Here is a 16,738-nt window from a genome sequence, read left to right on the forward strand (position 1 = left end):
GAAGAAAGTGTTGCAGTTCCATCGAAGTCAACAAATTTTATGACAAACCAGACTACATGCAATACTGCATGTAGTCTCTCCTTCAGAGAGACTCAAGATTTTAGGGGGAAAAGTGATTAAAAAAAAAAAAAAAAAACAGAAAAGTATAATTTAAGGTGTAACTTGCTATCTTCCACAAGAGGGCTTTTTATTTCAGCGTTCTATTCTTTGGCTTTTTTGAAGCAGAAGGAAAGAGAAAAAGAGGAAGGAAGCAGGATAGAATGAAGGGAAGAATATACACTGATATACACTGGCTGAAACAGGGTTGAGAGCCTCTGCCCCATTCACTTGGTCTCCCCATGTAGCTGCGCCCTAATTATCCTCCCTGAAATGTCGGTTCTCTTCACAATAGAATTTAACATCTGTGATCTAGTCCATGCCCCATTCTCTTCAATGTTAATGACAGTGAGGTTGAGGAGGCCTAACATATTTTTCAAGTGTCCCAAAGCCAGGTTCTAATGTGGTCTTATTTTCTTCAAATTTGAATTGTGAAACTTAAATGCATGCTCAATAAAATTATCAGTAAAGTCTCATTTTATTCATAAAATTCGAAAAATTTCAGGCCTACACACCCATTTTAAAACATCATAATTGCCTAAATTGAAATTTGATGGTCGTGTTAATTGTCCTTATAGCATTATTGTATAGCACTACTGTTTCTAGTTGATCAACAGAAACTCTACCTTTCACCCTTTAGCAGAATTAGTCTTGAGTTTTATATTAGGTCAAATCTCAAGAGGTAGTCCATAGCAAAAAAAAAAAAAAGAAAGAAAGAAAGAAAGAAAGAAAGAAATCTTCTATTGTGACAAACCTGCATCACAGAAGAACCCGTGTCTCCTGATCCCTGTATACGGTTCTTTTCTCAGATATTCAGAAGGAATTACTTGCACTTTAAAAGCACCTAAATTTCCATCCTAAAGCATTTTGTTGCCAAAAAAATAGTTAGAGTTGCATGTGTGAAAATGCCAAGGATAAACCAATGGTTTTAATGAAATAACTTCAGGTTCTACATTATAATCTATACCAAGATTGAAAGAAAAATTCCACTAACTTTATAGCAGATCTCACTTCAATTGCACATCACATTGATGGTTAAATGATAAGGTTTCCCCCTCACTAACTCCAAAGAACTAAATCATATGTAATTTTCAGTTGGCTAGTGAAACTAGTTCAAATGAAAAATTATTTCCTTCCTTCTTGGGCTTGCTTTTGAAGTTGCTGATGAGTTGCCAGCAACCAGCAACACATTCTCTTCTACAATTCCCCTTAACTATTTATCTTCAACATTTACTTACTTCTTATGTGTATTCTGGGCTTGAGTTTTCCCCTTCAGGAGCTTTGAATGAATTTAAGGCACTGTTCCTTGAATTTAGTTAAAGGCAGGTTTCTGAGGCCAGAACCCCTACAACAACTTTGAGGACAGAAGCCCTGCAGCAACTTTGCACAGCAGGGAAACTGTTCTCAGGCTTGGAGCACAGTCTCAGGTCAGATTCTAAGATTGTTTTCATGTGGATAATGCCATTTGTAGAACTCACACTTTCAAAATTATCATGAAATCTTAGTGCAACGTCGTCTAGAAGTTAACTTAGAAATATTAGTTTAAGAATGTATTGTTTGGATCATTTTTCAAAATGTATAAATATTAAAGTCAGATGTTGTACACTTGAAACTAATATAATGCTATATGTCAATTAACCCTCCCTTTGTAAAATGAATTTATTATTTGAACAGATGCCAAAAACTCTATCTCTAATAATCTCAAAATAGAGATTCTCAACAGACGTCAAAGGGACTGGCTTCACTGCCCCTCCCTTACCGATTCAAGGCTGCAAGAGGACACCAAGTTTCCCTATTTTCTCTTGACTGAAGGGCAGGAAAATCTCATGCTCTCATTGGCCTATGGAGGCCAGATCTGTTGATCATTTCTCCTGCAGATTTTCTCCTCCATAACTCTTTTCCTTGGACATCGCTCTCTTGGGTAGCATCTTAAACAACATCATTTTATTCCAATCGCTTCAGAAACCTTGGTGCAGAATGATGACCAGCTATCTGGATTAGATGCAATAAATAATTATAGAGTAATTCAGAGAATATTTTTGACCATGTGCCATGAGGAAGGCCCTATGGACCCCAGAGGAACCAGACATGATTACCATATAGCAGGAGCCCCAAAGCACCCCTGTTTAATCGTTCCCACTATTTTTTTAAGATTTATTTATTTATGCATACAAAAGCTAGGATGTAGGCCAGAGATGGGGGGGTGAGAGGATTCACCAGAGATGGAGTGGGCAGCAGGACAGGCAGATCTACTGAAATACAGTGGTGAGGGGAGCAGCAGGCGTGACAGGAGAGGTCTGCTGCACCATGTGGGTCAGCTCCCTGGCCGGGGATCAAATTCATGCTGCAGTGGCTGCCGATAGCTTCATAGTGCTGCGTCTCCACCCCTTGTGCCAGCAGGGAGGCCCAATTGTTACCACTATTGGGCAAGGTAACACCAATACATGGATGTGGGTACCTGGGTGGATTAAAAGAAAGAAACCGCTTTCTCTTTCCCTCTCCCTCTGCTGTTTGAGTGGGGTGATCTATAAGAACCCATGGGAGAGTGGAGAAAATCTGTATTCTCCTGGAATGCATAAACAAGATGAGAGAACTGAAATGGATTTTAGAGGACTGGGAATTCAGAGAGGCTGTGACTTCTCCACAGAGGCACGGAGAAAGCCACCACTGGCCAGGAGGAAGAAAATGTCTGGGCAGCTTGGTTCCACGGTCTGATCAATGTAAATGATTTTAAAGATACGATGAGCTGTCTATGAATGGTGCTGCCTTTATTTGTTTTGCAGACTAATCCAAGCCACAGCAGCCACATACTTACCGCAAAGCCTTGGTAAATCCTTGAATTCTGTGATACTTCTCCTGAATAGCAAGAAGAATGACTGGGGCAATTCCTGTGCCCACACCACATGCAGCTTCATATAGTTTTGAGAAGTTTACTGGGCAAAGTCTTTCTTCCTGTTCTCAGTGCATTCGTCTGACTTGGCTTCTCCCACACCCTACCACACACTGTTGGCTGCCTGAGCAGAACACTGCACAAGGGGGTTAATCCGGCCGCCTCTTCCCTTCCTTCTAACATCTAAAATTCAGAGACAGGAAAAGGTTCCCTGGATTTTTCTGCCAAAATTTTTCTTGGTCAAAAATTCTAACTTCTTTCTCCCCCACCCAACCCCCACTTTTCCTTTAATTTTCTGGTTCCTTGCTCCTTAGAAACTAGTAAAGCAATAATTACAGAATAATTTGAATTTGTTTTGCACCCCTTCTGCTGAGAAATTTCATCAAATTCTCCAAGTGTTTGAGGCAGGTCTTAAATATTGCAGAGTTCCATTAGGAAAATCTACTATTTTTAGACTCCTAAGATTATCATTTGGGTACTGAATAAACAATTTATTACCAACCTAAAGAGAATATAATTTCCAAGAGTTATCACTTACTCATAGTTTATATCCCTTTTGCTTGGAAGAAAACTATTCATGATTCAATATGTCTTTAAAAGCAAGGCAAAGGGAGGACAGGCATTACTAAAACCATTTTATAAGTGGGGAACTGAGAACACAGGAAGATTATCAGAATTGTTCAAGGTTATACCGAAAATAGATGACAGAGCAAGGACTGGACCCAAATGGATACTTCCCAAATTTTTAGTCACCTGAGACTTTTCTTTAATTATACTCATCATTGCCATAGATCTTCAATGTGAAATAATTTTGTCTTCTTCCCAAAGAACCCTGTATATATGAATTATGAATCCACATGTCTGTTTTTGATTCATGAATGGTGTATAAACTTGCAGACCAGCACTTTTGTGATGAGAACCATTACCAAACCACATCGTCGTGATTCTAGGCAGCAGCAATGAAAAGTGACAGCTCTATTAGCCACAGTCTTTCTCTGGAGAGACATTTTCTTCAGCTTTTTGAAATACTGAAAATCAACCCAAAACACCCACCGGTGCTCCCCTTTTCATCTCTTAGACTGCCAAGGACCTTAGATTAGGACCCACTAAACTCCAGAGCAGAGGTTCTCAAACTGCATGCAATCAGCTGGAGAGCTTGTTAAAACACAAATCTCTGGGCCCCACTCCCAAAGTCTGGCAAGGTTGTTCTGGGGAAGGGTCCAAGAACTGACATTTCTAACAAATTTGTAGGTGATGCTGAAAATGTTAGTGTGGGGGCTGCATTTTGAGAACTACTGGTCCAGTTGCTTCCCCAGAATCCACTTCTTTGATTTTGCCTCTTGGTCCTTACCCATAATCCTAAAGGTGTGGGGTGCTCTCCCTCCAAGCCTGACTGTGAAGGACCCTGGGAGAGATGTCAGGCTGGCCATAGACAGCCCTGTCTCTGCCCACCAATACCACATCCCCTACACTGCTGGGGAATCAAGCCCCTCTTCTTAATTAACTGATTTTTCCTTTTTCTGGGCTCCTGTTGGAGACACAGAGTTAAAGTGGAGAGCAGAAGCCTGCAGGAGGCCTGTTCTTATCTTGAAATCTGTTTCTGAGCTCTAAGTAAGCAAATGTTTATACACACAGCTGACCCAAATTAGCTGGAGCTGTGGGGACAGAAACAGGAATAGCCCGTAACTAAACTCTGAGGCGAGAACATGAGTTCCCTGGTGAGAAGCGATTCATCTTCCTCCAGGGGGAATGAGTTAGATGTGTGGCCGACTGAATTTATAATCATATATTAATTTGAGATCACATTGATTTATTTTTTTTTAATTTAGAAATCCAAATTAGTTTTCCATCTTAAATGTCAATGTCCCTTAAATACAATCTCTTGCCATTTGATACTCCCACGGCTGGCAGCAAAAAAGGTCCTTTATGAAATTTCCAACAAGTCAACTTGAGGGGGATGTGAGGGGAGGTTGTGCCTTATAGCTTTTGCTGACCCTCAGGGGAGGTGGTGGCTAAAACCCACATTCTCTGGAGTCATGGAAAAGGCAAATGTCAACCACAGGGCCATGGTGAAATTGTTTTCCACAGTGTGACCGCAAGCCATGGCCCCATATAACATTCCTAAACCCCAAGGAAAATCCTGTGTGGTAGAATACAGTTCATACACCTCTTGGCCTTCTTCTCAAGACCTTGCTAAATGAACATAGCTTCTCCCACCCCATGGTAGAAGATCTGTGTGCTCCTGGCATCAGAGGACTAGACCACATGAATCATTTTACAGGGAAGTTATTCACACCAAGAAATGATAAATCTAAGTCCTACAAGCTAAGATACCGGAAATGCAATGTTTCTTAGAATTGAAGAGCCTCAGGGACAAGAGAACCAGATAAATTCCTCCAAAGTCATAAATCCAATTAAAACCAATTGCATTTGGAATGTAAGTGATATTTCAAGATAGGTTCATACTGTTCCCTTAGGGTTACTTCTTGAGGAAAGCGATGTTTTGTTGTTCTTAACCACTCAGTAAGGCTTCACTAAGATCAATTCCTTTTCTGGATTATGGAAATGTCTAAGTCACACCACTATATATCACCCAGTGAACACCAGACAGTATGATAGAGGTGAAGACCTCTCACAACAGATTGTACAGATTCACCAGGGCCCACTGAATGCCAGGAAGACGCTGTAGGATATGGTCACCTAGGGAAGCCAGAGTTGTTCTTCAGGACTCCGTCAGTGTAAATTGTAACTGTGATCAAATGCAGGAAAAGCCAGGCCTCCTTACTAAGGATGGTGACCAGATCCAAGTCAGAGGAAATGCAGGAGTAGTGCCCTAAACCACACATTTCTCTGACAATTTATCAGAGCTACTGAGTGCGGAGGAGTGGAGGGGTGGGGCTTTTGAAATGGCAGGTTTTGCAGATAGCCCGTGTTAGAATGAAAGGCAGCAAAGAGAAGCTGCTCTTAAGAGCAATGGAGAGGTGATATTCAAGCAACTACCCTGGAGTCAGCTTGATCCCCAGCAAACCCATCTGAAACCTGTGCTTAAATATACCATGGTTTTAAGGGCCAGATGAGGCATACACATATACACATGCACACATGTATACATCATATGCATGCACACACATACACACATACACAGCCCCAAATATTATCTGGCCAGTGACCCAGTTTTTATGCCAGCCAACATTTAGATGAATATGTTACTGTCTGTTGCTTGAGAGTGAGCATCTGGTGGAGTAACATTAGAATTCTGCATCATCCAATTCATCGACCTATCCAGATTTACCATTCAGAAAAATATTCCGTGCAACTCTGCAACCTCTAATCAACATTGCCACTTAAAATGAAAAGTAATTATTTATTTGTTTTGATTACTATTGTAATATGCCAGTTTATTTCAATCACCCACAGAGGTAGCAAGTGCAACAGGTAGCAAATACAATTTGTGAATCTTGATTGAGATTGTTCCAGGGGACCAGGAAAACTGAAAAGAAAAATAGAATTTTGCTGAATGGATGTTTTACTCTTTGCTGAGTTCACAGAGTTTCCTAAATTGACGTGAAGAGGGACCATGAAACAGGGCGGAGGAGCAGTGGCTAGTGGGAAGAATGGAGGCTGACACTCCATCCAGGTTGTTCGTTGCTGCTGTGTGCTCGGGCCAGTGCCTGTGTCTGCTGGTTGTTCATGTTTTGAACATCACATCTTGAAAGAAGTTAGGTTGTCAAATGACCTAGGCGCCCAACCCTAACGATGACCCTGGGCAAGTCAACCGATTTCTGTGAAGCTCCATTTTCCCATTTTGTTCAGGGCTGGAGTTGTAATTCACCATTTCCAAGGTCCCTTCTAGTTCTCAAAGTCTGATTCTGTGCTTCTCACTCAGCACCCTTAGTGCTGGCTGTCCCTGACTGGCCAGTGTGTACCATGTCCAAAGAACAACTCCCTTCCTGCAAATCAGACACCCCTTGCCCCACAGAACACAGCTCCACACAGACTTCTGCACTCAAGGGCAGAGCAAAGTCACAGGAGGTGACTTTGTTACCCCAATCTACCCTCTCCTTCAAAGTAGAGCCTTATCTGTGTCCCCACTTTCCATGGGCCCCTGCGTTTCCTCCGAAATTGGAATGCCCTATCTCTGCTACTTCTCTTCTTGCCACATATTCTGCCTCTACTGCTCCTGTTTTAGTCCTCAATTCCACCTCCCTCTGTATCCTATGGCTTCAGGGAAGCTGGTGTCGTCCAGGCCTCTCCTCTTCAGTTGCTTGTGGCCTAATTAAGGTGATCACGTCCGTACTGTGCACAGCTCAGCAAGCGCACCCGCAAATGCTGCGATGCTGGCCAGGGCTCCAAAGCCCACCTCTGCTCATGTATACATCTTTCTGTTTCAGCACTGAAAAGTTCAACTGAATTCCATGAACAAAGAAAACATTTGGAGAGTGACAAGGTAATTTTTGCAAACTGCCTTCCTGAACTTCCTCTCAGTGCTTAGTTTTGGTTAAAGTAGCAAAATATTTTTTTTTAAATCGTAATACTATCTTCATTGTTTAAAGTTGTCAAGGAAGTGAAAAAAGAATTTTTATTTTATTTTTTATTTTTTAATTTTTTTATTATTGAGGTAACATCGGTTACTGTCATTTTTAAAACAAACTCAACCGATATGCTTATATTCTACCTCCATACTACATAAAATCTTACTGGTATGAACTGAAAACCATGGAGAAAAGATCAAATATCTTAACCTCAAAACTGCTAATTTTTTGTTTTTAAAAAATTGTCCCCACTCTTTTTAATGTCAGGGGTGGGTTTTCAAATCAACTCACGGATACAATAGAGATCAAAGAGACATACAATGGGAGTAAGGCTGGTTTGCAAGCTGCCTCGCTTTTCATTATAGCCTTTTCTTAGGAAAAAATAGTCTTTTAAAAAACTCAATTCAATGGTCAGGCAGGGTCTGTGGATTTAGAATTTATTTGTTTTACTTGCAGTTATTTGACGGCAAACAGAATTTACTTTATTTCAGTTCCTGGCTTATGTAGCATTGCAGAGGAGGGGACATTAGTTCATGTCCTACACCATCTGGCAAATCTCTGTAACCAGCATTCATCAATAATATAAATGCTAGTTAGCAAGCACTGGAACTGTAAGTCTGCAGAGGATGCCTTTCTCTTGGGATTTCTTTGTCTGAAGGTGCTAGCCCTGCAGCTAGTTTGTGGGTGGAGAAAGGAGCTCCTCACTATAATTCTTCAGAGTTGCTCTTGAGAGGCTATGGTTCATATCACCTGGAGAATAACTGTCCTTTAGCAGAACTGAAGTGATATGCAGAACCCTCTCGAGCCCCAAATAGTAGATCCAATGTAGTGAGATCAAAGCCCAGAACTAGAATTAGGACCTGACATTTGGTTGTGGCCCTGCCACAGCCCACATCATCCCTACAGATAGCAAAGGCATCAGCAAGATGGTAAGAATCAGTAAAAAAATCTCTCTTCCAAGCTTGTGGTAGATCTGATCAGCAGGCTTTTCATTTCACATATCCTAAGAAAAAAGTCAAATGAAAAAACACAAGATGGACATGTTATCATGTCATACTAAGCAGACTTAGGTTACATTTCATTTCTGATCCTAGTTACTTTTGTGACTGTTCTAATATCCAATGGAATGGGACTGACTATAGTATAAACGGCTTATAGTGTCATCAGTTTTATTTATATTTGACTAAATATACCATATATTTAATGTACCTGCCTGACCCTTGAAGGAATTTAAGCCTGTAGTCCTGATGTGGACTGTGTTTACATCTTTATCTTATTTTTCTATCCTAAGTTACCAGATTTTTGGAAGTGCATCTTCTTCATAAAGAAGATGATGAGGGATATTTGCATGTTCAATTTGTTGAAAAAAGAATACTTTTCCCCTTTGAGAAAAACTGGGGTTTCTTTAAAGTTAAAACTAGGTGATGCACTGTGTGACACTGATAGTAGGATTTTTCCTGTGTTTGTGTCTACAGACTGAAGACAACCTGAAGCGCAAGGTCAGAAACAGGTCCGACCGAGCTGACTCGGTTAATATGCACATACTTCAAGGTAAGTCTGCATGAAGTCGCAAACCAGGGGATGCCTGTGTGGGTGGGCCATCTCTCTAGGGCTCTTTGTCTCTGTACAGTTTACAAGTTCTCTTAAAAAGTCTTCCCTGCCTTTACAAAAATGGTAATCTCAAGCCACCCTTCAGTCCTTCTGGGCCGTGTAGACAAAATTAGGAAGCTGTGTAATGGGGTTAAGAAGGTATCAGACTTGGTTTCCAATCTCAGCTGCACCACTTACTATCTCTCTATGATCATGTAGGGAATGTCCAACATATATCAGATCCCTTAAAATTATGTCCATGTTTTAATCCACAGTAAATTTCTAGTATTTAGGGCCTCCCCGGTGGCACAGCGGTTGAGCGCTGGGTTGCGAAGCTGCCTGTGGCCTCTTCGGTGCCGGTTCGATCCCCGGCTGCTCCCTGGCCACCGGAGGAGGGTCCCGCATGGCATGCAGACCTCTCCTGCCGCCCACTGCTCCCCTCAGCAGTGTTCTTCCGTCCTTCTGCCTGCTCTGCTCCCCGCTCTGGCTCTGGTGAATTCTCTCACCCTCCTGCACTTCTGACTGTACCCAGTGCATGTATAAACAAAAAACAAACAAACAAATAACATAAATAAATAAATAAAAACATTCCTCTCTAAAAAAAAAATTTCCAGTATTTTAGCCAAAGAAATTGATATGCAAGAATTTATGTACAATGATCTTGTGAAATTAATTTGAGTAGTGGAACATTGAAAACAGTGAAATGTCCAGTTATAAAGGGCTGGTTGAATAAATTATGAACCATCCAGGTGACTGAACACCTCACAGCAACTACAAATAAGGCTTTAAAAGAAAACTGACAGATGAGTAGAGTAAGAAGATAGTGTGGTATGCATACACAATAAAATACAACTCAGCTCTATTTTAAAAAAGAAGATGGAATCTTGCTATTTGCAACAACATAGATGAAACTAGAATGGATTATGCTATGCTAAGTGAGATAAATCAGAAGGAAAAAGACAAATACAAGATGATTTCACTCATGTGGAATATAGAGAAACAAAACAAAGGAATAGATTAAACCGAAACAAACCCCCAGAAATCTGACTATGGTATTGAGGCTACCAGAGGGCCAAGGAGAGGAGTAGGGAGCAAAGGGGGAGGGGCCCAGTGGACTATGGTGCAGAATTATGGCTGCTTTGGTGGCGAGTGTGGTGTGGTGGACTTGGATAGAGAGGAGCATCCTGCTGGGGGATACAGAGAGTGTTTTCTGAAGATGAACCCTGTGTTGGTGTGCAGGAGCGATCAGAAGGACCCCTGAGGCAGAGAGTCCCACAAAAAGCCCTTCTATAACCTGTGGGGTGGAGTGGAGAGAATTTAGTCTTAGGCCTGTCCATGCTTTGGTTTGCAATAGTGATATTTTCTCCATCTCTCATGAAATGCTTCTCAGATTCAGCTTCTAGACAAGTCTTACCTATTGTAATAATTAGATATCCCTAGATCTGTCCTGTGTGGAGATTTCTAGATCAGACACAAGATCTGGGTCAGTAGGTTGATAATAATAGAACAGTGGGGCTAGGAGGCTTGTTGTAAATACCTCTAAATTTGCAAAGTTAAGAGTGAAGCTGTAAGCTCATATAGAATCTAAAGGTATGGTTCTGCATTTTTAGCAATAACTAGTTGACTAGATTCTCCTCGAATTTCTTTCATGGAAATAAGTCAAGGTCTAAGGGAAAGAGGAAGATTAGAGATGATTTAGGGCTCTGTGAGGGACATTTCTCACCCCCCAGATGATAAGAAGCTGCCTGCTTGATAAAATCAATTTTTAAAATCCCTCCGATTGGGCTTCCCTGGTGGCACAGGCGGTTGAGCGCAGCGCTGTGAATCTGTCCACAGCCTCCGCAGCATGGGTTCGATCCCAGCCGGCCGGCAAGATACCCACATGGTGCAGCAGACCTCTACTGTCTTGCCCGCTGCTCCCCTCAACAGTGTATTTCAGTAGTTCTGCCTGTTCTGCTCCCTACTCTGTCTCTGGTGAATCCTCTCACCCTCCCACACATCTGGCCTCTACCCCAGTTCTTGTATAAATAAATAAATTTTAAAAAATCCTTCTAAGTAACTCTTTGATTGATTTTATTCTTTTACACCTGACCTGGACTTTTGAATCGGTATCACAACCTCAGCAAGTCTTAACCCCTTATGAAGTCATACTACTATAATTACAGTTCTATCTACTGTATATACTATCTACTGTAAGCTTAGCCTGCACTGGGCAATATACAGGCAGAATACACATCTCAACGCTGTAGCTTAGAGTCAGCAGGCCACGTAGCCTCATAGACAGCTTGCTTACAGGATCACCAAATTGCACATTTTTTCAAAAACCCTCGCCAGGCAAGTTTCTTTAACTTTTTTGTGCACACGACTTTCTGTTTGCCTTTATTTGGAAGTGCCTAGTCTTTGTTGCTAATCCACGTGAAATGATGATGATTGCCCAGAAAAATTATTAGGATGGTAGAGCACAATGTGACACAATGTTTTGGTTACAAAAGGAGAAAAAAAAATAACAAAAAAAATATCGAATTCTAGAACTGGTCCTTTTCATTTCAACCTCTTAGCCTCCACAGCAGAGAGGTCCATTCCAACTGCTCAGATGAAGCTGAAAAGAGCCCGACTCGCAGATGACCTCAATGAAAAAATTGCTCTTCGGCCAGGACCACTGGAGCTGGTGGAGAAGAATATACTCCCTGTCGATTCTGCTGTAAAAGAAGCCATAAAAGGTAGAACAAATGGATGTTTCTCTGTGTGCTTTTTGATCTGAGGTGAGCTGGGGTACCTTGGAGAAATGTGGACCTTCACTAGACTAGGCTGGTGTATGGATTGATGTCCCAGGAAGGTCCCTATTACCAAGGGTCCTGGAAGTAAGGAAGGAACTCCCACCCACCCACCCTCCAAGGTCAGCTTAACATAGACCAATTTTGCTTTAGTAAAACATGTTAAGACCCTGACTTGATGTAATCCTTCAAATATCTCCCTTACAAGGTCCCATCATGTAGGATTCATGGTCCTTTCTAGCCCTTCTCTTTTAGAGAATGGACTAGAAGCATGGAAATAGCACTGGCCTAAGTAAAAAGTGAAAAGACCTGAATTCTCAGCCCTATTTGGCCCCTCTGTGCTAGGGCTTCCCCCTGTCACTACCCTCTCCAAAATGGAGATACCAAAAGCCACCCCAATTCACAAACCCTTGGGAATAAAGTTCAGGTTGTATAACTGTGTGAAAACTTTTTGACAACACTTGTGTGTGCTACATGTTTGAAGTACAAATACTCAAGGAAGAGACATAAGGATCAATTCTAACATAAACTTGACGAGATCATTTTGTATACTTTTTGAACAATTGACATCACATGGATCCAAACAGCTGAGTTTACTGGGAAAACTGTGGCAGAAGGAAGAAAGGAAAAGGTAACATGCCCAAGGCTCACTTGCTTTCTGCAATTCTGCCCTCAAGCATAATTATAGATCATTAATAAGTAATATATATATTTAAAGTGTGGACACATTGTCAAAAAGTATATATAGAGACATTTTATCAAACACTAAGTTCATTATTAAACTAATCAAGTTTATTATCCACATTCTGAAATCTTGCTCTCACCCACCCTTTGAGAGGCCACAAGAATTTTGTGTTTGGAACCTACAAATATGAAAATATCAACTCAAATAGAGTCAATATGCTCCTAATCATCACCTCCTGAATATCCCGTATGACTGTTGCTCTTTTTTGCTCTCTCCCTCCACATTCAGTGTCATGCCCTTGAACTTAGACTAGCCTTCCCAGCAGTGCACTGTCTCCACCTTTATTCTGATACAATCTAGGACAGGAACACATCTCCAATGGGCATCACTTTCATTTCTTAAACATCTGTTCCGTGCATGTAAATTCATTATTGATTCTCATATACTAGGCAAAAGATCTCAAATTTGCCTTCTTTAACTTGTAGTGAGATTATTTTCTTTCATGTGGTTATGTGTCCTTTAAAATTCATGACTGTTTCTCTTTTTCCCACTGGGCATTTTCTCCCCTACATCATTGTAAAAACTATTTATTTGAGGGATAAAAAACCCTGGGTCTATCATAGGGATTGCACATCCTTTTACCAGTTTGCCGTTTGCCTTTTGATTTTTGTGTATAGTGTTTTAACCTATTGCAGTTTTAAATTTCTATGTGGTTAAATCTATTAATCTTTTACTTTGTGGTTTCTGAATTTGTAATTTATCGAGAACACTTCCTAGCTCAAGAATACAGTTACTCACCTAAACTGTTTTCCAACATTTACATTATGTTAATGTTAATTTAACAAAAATACTTTATTTTCATATTTCAATACATAGTACATTCAAAATTGTTTAAGTCCATGGTTTAAGGACAGCCTTATTTTATTTTTCTCCAATTTTAGTGATGTATGTTACAATTGTCTTAGTATCGATCTTGACAGTTCTTTACAATGGTCTGATTTTTCTAATGTTTCTTGCCTATTTTCACAAGTATATGGTGGGTAAAATTTAGAATCATTTTATTATATGTCATTGTCAATACTGTTAGACTTTTGTTTGTGGTGGCAGTGAATTCATAGTTTATGATGAATTCACACATTTATAACATTAATTCTTCTGGGACAGAAGTATAGTATCTCTACCTATTGAAGTCTTCTTTTTTTTCCCTTTACAAGCTTTTTTTTTTTTTTTAAGCCAGGTCACATCAATTGGTGCTAACTGTGGCTCTCTCATAGGCCTTTTTTTTAAGGCGAATTTGATTTAAAAATTTATGTAAATAATTTAGGCACTGACAACATGTAAATTAGTCCCATTTCTGACCTCCCAAATTTCACACTTTCACCAGAAAAGAAACACGGAAGACATATTTATCTTTCTTGTGCAATAATGCCTTTGAGGGGAGTAGATAAAAGGCACAATGAGAAGGTACACATACCTGTACTGAACCAGGACATCCTGGAAGATGTGAGTCCTAAAAGGAAAGGGTGGAGGTGAAGACCTCAGCAAGGTCAGGTTAATAAAGGCATGTTCAATTGTGTCTTAAAAGGAGTAGAGAGGGGCCTCCCTGGTGGCGCAGGTGGTTGAGCGCAGCGCTGTGAGGCTGTCTGTGACCTTAGTGGCGCAAGTTCGATCCCTGGCTGGCTGGAGAACAACCTACATGGCGCAGCAGACCTCTCCTCTCTCACCTGCTGCTCCCCTCAGCAGTGTGTTTCGGTACATCTACCTGTTCTGCTCTCCCCTCTCTCTGGTGAATTGTCTCACCACCACCCCCCATGACTCTGGCCTGTACCCCACTTCTTAAAAAAAAAGCAGTAGAGAAATTCAAACTTCTCTCATTGCTTAAGGGAACTTAAGCACTTTTCTAATTCCCCAACAAGGAATAATATCCTTAATAACAATAATATAATAATAGTAATAGTAATAGCAGTGAAGAGCCTTTGGGAGCCAGAGCTATGTTTGTGTAGGAACATAGTGGGGATTTTACTGGTAGAAAAATCACTCTTGCTGTTTTGCAAAGTGGACTCAAGAGAAGCTGAATAGGGCCTCCCTGGTGGCACAAGGGGTTAAGTCTCAGCACTATGAAGATATCAGCAGCCACTGCAGCATGAATTCGATCCCCGGCCAGGGAGCTAAACCACATGGTGCAGCAGACCTCTCCTGTCTCGCCCGCTGCTCCCCTCAGCAGTGTATTTCAGTCAATCCACTTGTTCTGCTTCCCACTCTTTCTGGTGAATCCTCTAACCACACCCCCCCACACACAACTCTGGCCTACACCCCAGCTCTTATATGCATAAATAAATAAATCTTTGGGGGGAAAAAAGCAAATGCAGAGTCTCCTCAAAAAAAGGGGGAGGGGGAAGCGGAATAGAATCAGAGGACTCTATTAGGAGGCTGTTAGACGTTGGATGAGAGTTTGACAAAGTGTCATGGCTGTGCATATGAAAAAAAGAGGATCTTAGAGGTAACTGACTTGGTATGATTAGCTGATTAGCAAAATATGCATCAATTTGTACCAAGGGATGTGTCAAAGATGATAGCTAGGTGTTTCTCGAGTAACTGGATAGCAGGCAGCTATTCATTAAGACAGGGACCATGAGTGAAGAGCAGAATTGGGTAGAGATGATAATTTTTTGTTTGCAACTATTGCATTTAAGAGACCCACAGGAAATCCAAGGGCAGGGATTAAGTAAGCCATGAGTTCTATTGAACTAGAATTCAGAAAAGTATGTTGCTCTAAAGCAACAGATTGAAACTTTAGTGTAGCTGTATTTAAACTAATGAAATAGATAAGATTGCCATTTCATTCCTTATTCAATTCTGGAGTATCTTCTATGTATCAGATACTATTCTAAGTGCTTGTGATCTCTTGGTGAACAAAAAAAAAAAAAGATTTTTGCTTTAATAGAGCTTATATTCTAGTTGGGAGACAGACAGCAAACAAAAATACAATAAATAATTATATATCATAATGAAAGGTTATAAGTTCATAAAAATGTAAAAATAGAAGTAGTACCACATACAAAGAATCAGAAATGTCCAGTAAAGAGTAACTGGGGTAAGCAGAGGATATTAAAAAAAAGGAAGAAGACTATCATAAGGCTGTTAAGCTGTAATATTTAAGGTAGAGGCAGGTAATCTTTGAAAAATAAAGAGATGTAGCTAGAGAAAGAGGTAGAGGGTATAAGATGACCTAATCTAAGAAAGTTCAGCAGCAGACACCAGTCGTGGGGCATTGAGGCCCTGTTATCAACCGTGCATCCGACTCTAGCAGTAATCTGTGAATGGGCTTAAGAGTGTCTATGGACAAGGCAAAGCCCTCACATGAAATGTCACAGATAGATACACAGGGGGTTGCTCAGAGACCACATGCAGAGAGTGTTTTAAGCCCTCCCAGTGGTGATGTGGATCTAGCCCGCCCTTCTGTCACTTGCTGAGATCTTCCCTTGGGGAAATGGTTGTGGTTTATTCAGGGTTGTGGTTTACTGTGGCTCCTTCTCCTCGTGTCTGTGCTTTCCTCTCCTCTCCCCACGTGCCTTTCCAGATGTGTTTATACTTTCCAGTTCTCTCTGCAGCTGTGTTTCTGTTTCTGACAAGCTCTGAGCCAGAATACTCGATCATAGTATTCCCCCCTCCAGTTTTTATTAAAGACCAACTCTTCTCCAACTCTGACAGAATAATCTAGAACCTCTCTCCCCACACAGGGTATTTTTGACAGAGAACTACCCCCACCCTGGGATTTTTCTTCATTCCCAGATGTCATTCTTCTTGCAGTCAGCAGAATGTCCCCAGCAAGTCTTCCCCACCCCACATACTTTCATTTCCTTGGGGCACAAATTGTCAATCCACTTCCAGCCTGAAAATTTATTTTCTGGGTCAGGTGGGATTTTAGACTCCAGCTGTATAAAACAGAAGTTCATCAGATGACAGTGACATCATGTGAAGGAAGAGTGTGCTTCCTGACTTGGCTAGCACAGGAAAGCCTTTGGCCTCCTCATGGTCACATCCCACAGGAGTGTGCATCTCAATCCCTGCTTTTCCATAGAAAGCCACTAAAGGGGTCTGAGCATCCAGTTCTAATATGTGGGGTGGTGGGGGTGTTCCTATGTCACCAGGCAATTATCAGACACCAGCT

The 16,738-nt window shown here is 41.0% G+C and overlaps 1 protein-coding gene and 1 long non-coding RNA gene across 5 annotated transcripts in view; one reads left to right on the forward strand and one right to left on the reverse strand.

Annotated features, from left to right (window-relative positions):
• The window catches only part of LOC119231721 (uncharacterized), a 200,155-nt gene that overhangs the window by 176,014 nt on the left and 7,403 nt on the right, over positions 1–16,738 (reverse strand). The gene's annotated exons all lie outside the window — the stretch shown is intronic.
• Positions 1–16,738, forward strand: part of MYOCD (myocardin) — an 83,110-nt gene that overhangs the window by 30,789 nt on the left and 35,583 nt on the right. For 3 of the 4 annotated variants that reach the window (XM_037492543.2, XM_037492545.2, XM_037492544.2), the window contains exons 3-5: positions 7,378–7,433; positions 8,994–9,069; positions 11,667–11,828. In XM_037492543.2, the coding sequence (XP_037348440.1) occupies positions 7,378–7,433; positions 8,994–9,069; positions 11,667–11,828 (294 nt within the window). Of the gene's footprint in view, positions 1–2,882; positions 2,924–7,377; positions 7,434–8,993; positions 9,070–11,666; positions 11,829–16,738 lie in introns of those variants that run through there. The other variant, XM_037492546.2, reaches the window with a different exon arrangement.

This window comes from Talpa occidentalis, unplaced genomic scaffold (genome assembly GCF_014898055.3).
Source record: "Talpa occidentalis isolate TD23 unplaced genomic scaffold, MPIMG_talOcc4v2.1 talOcc4.7, whole genome shotgun sequence".
NCBI lineage: Eukaryota > Metazoa > Chordata > Mammalia > Eulipotyphla > Talpidae > Talpa > Talpa occidentalis.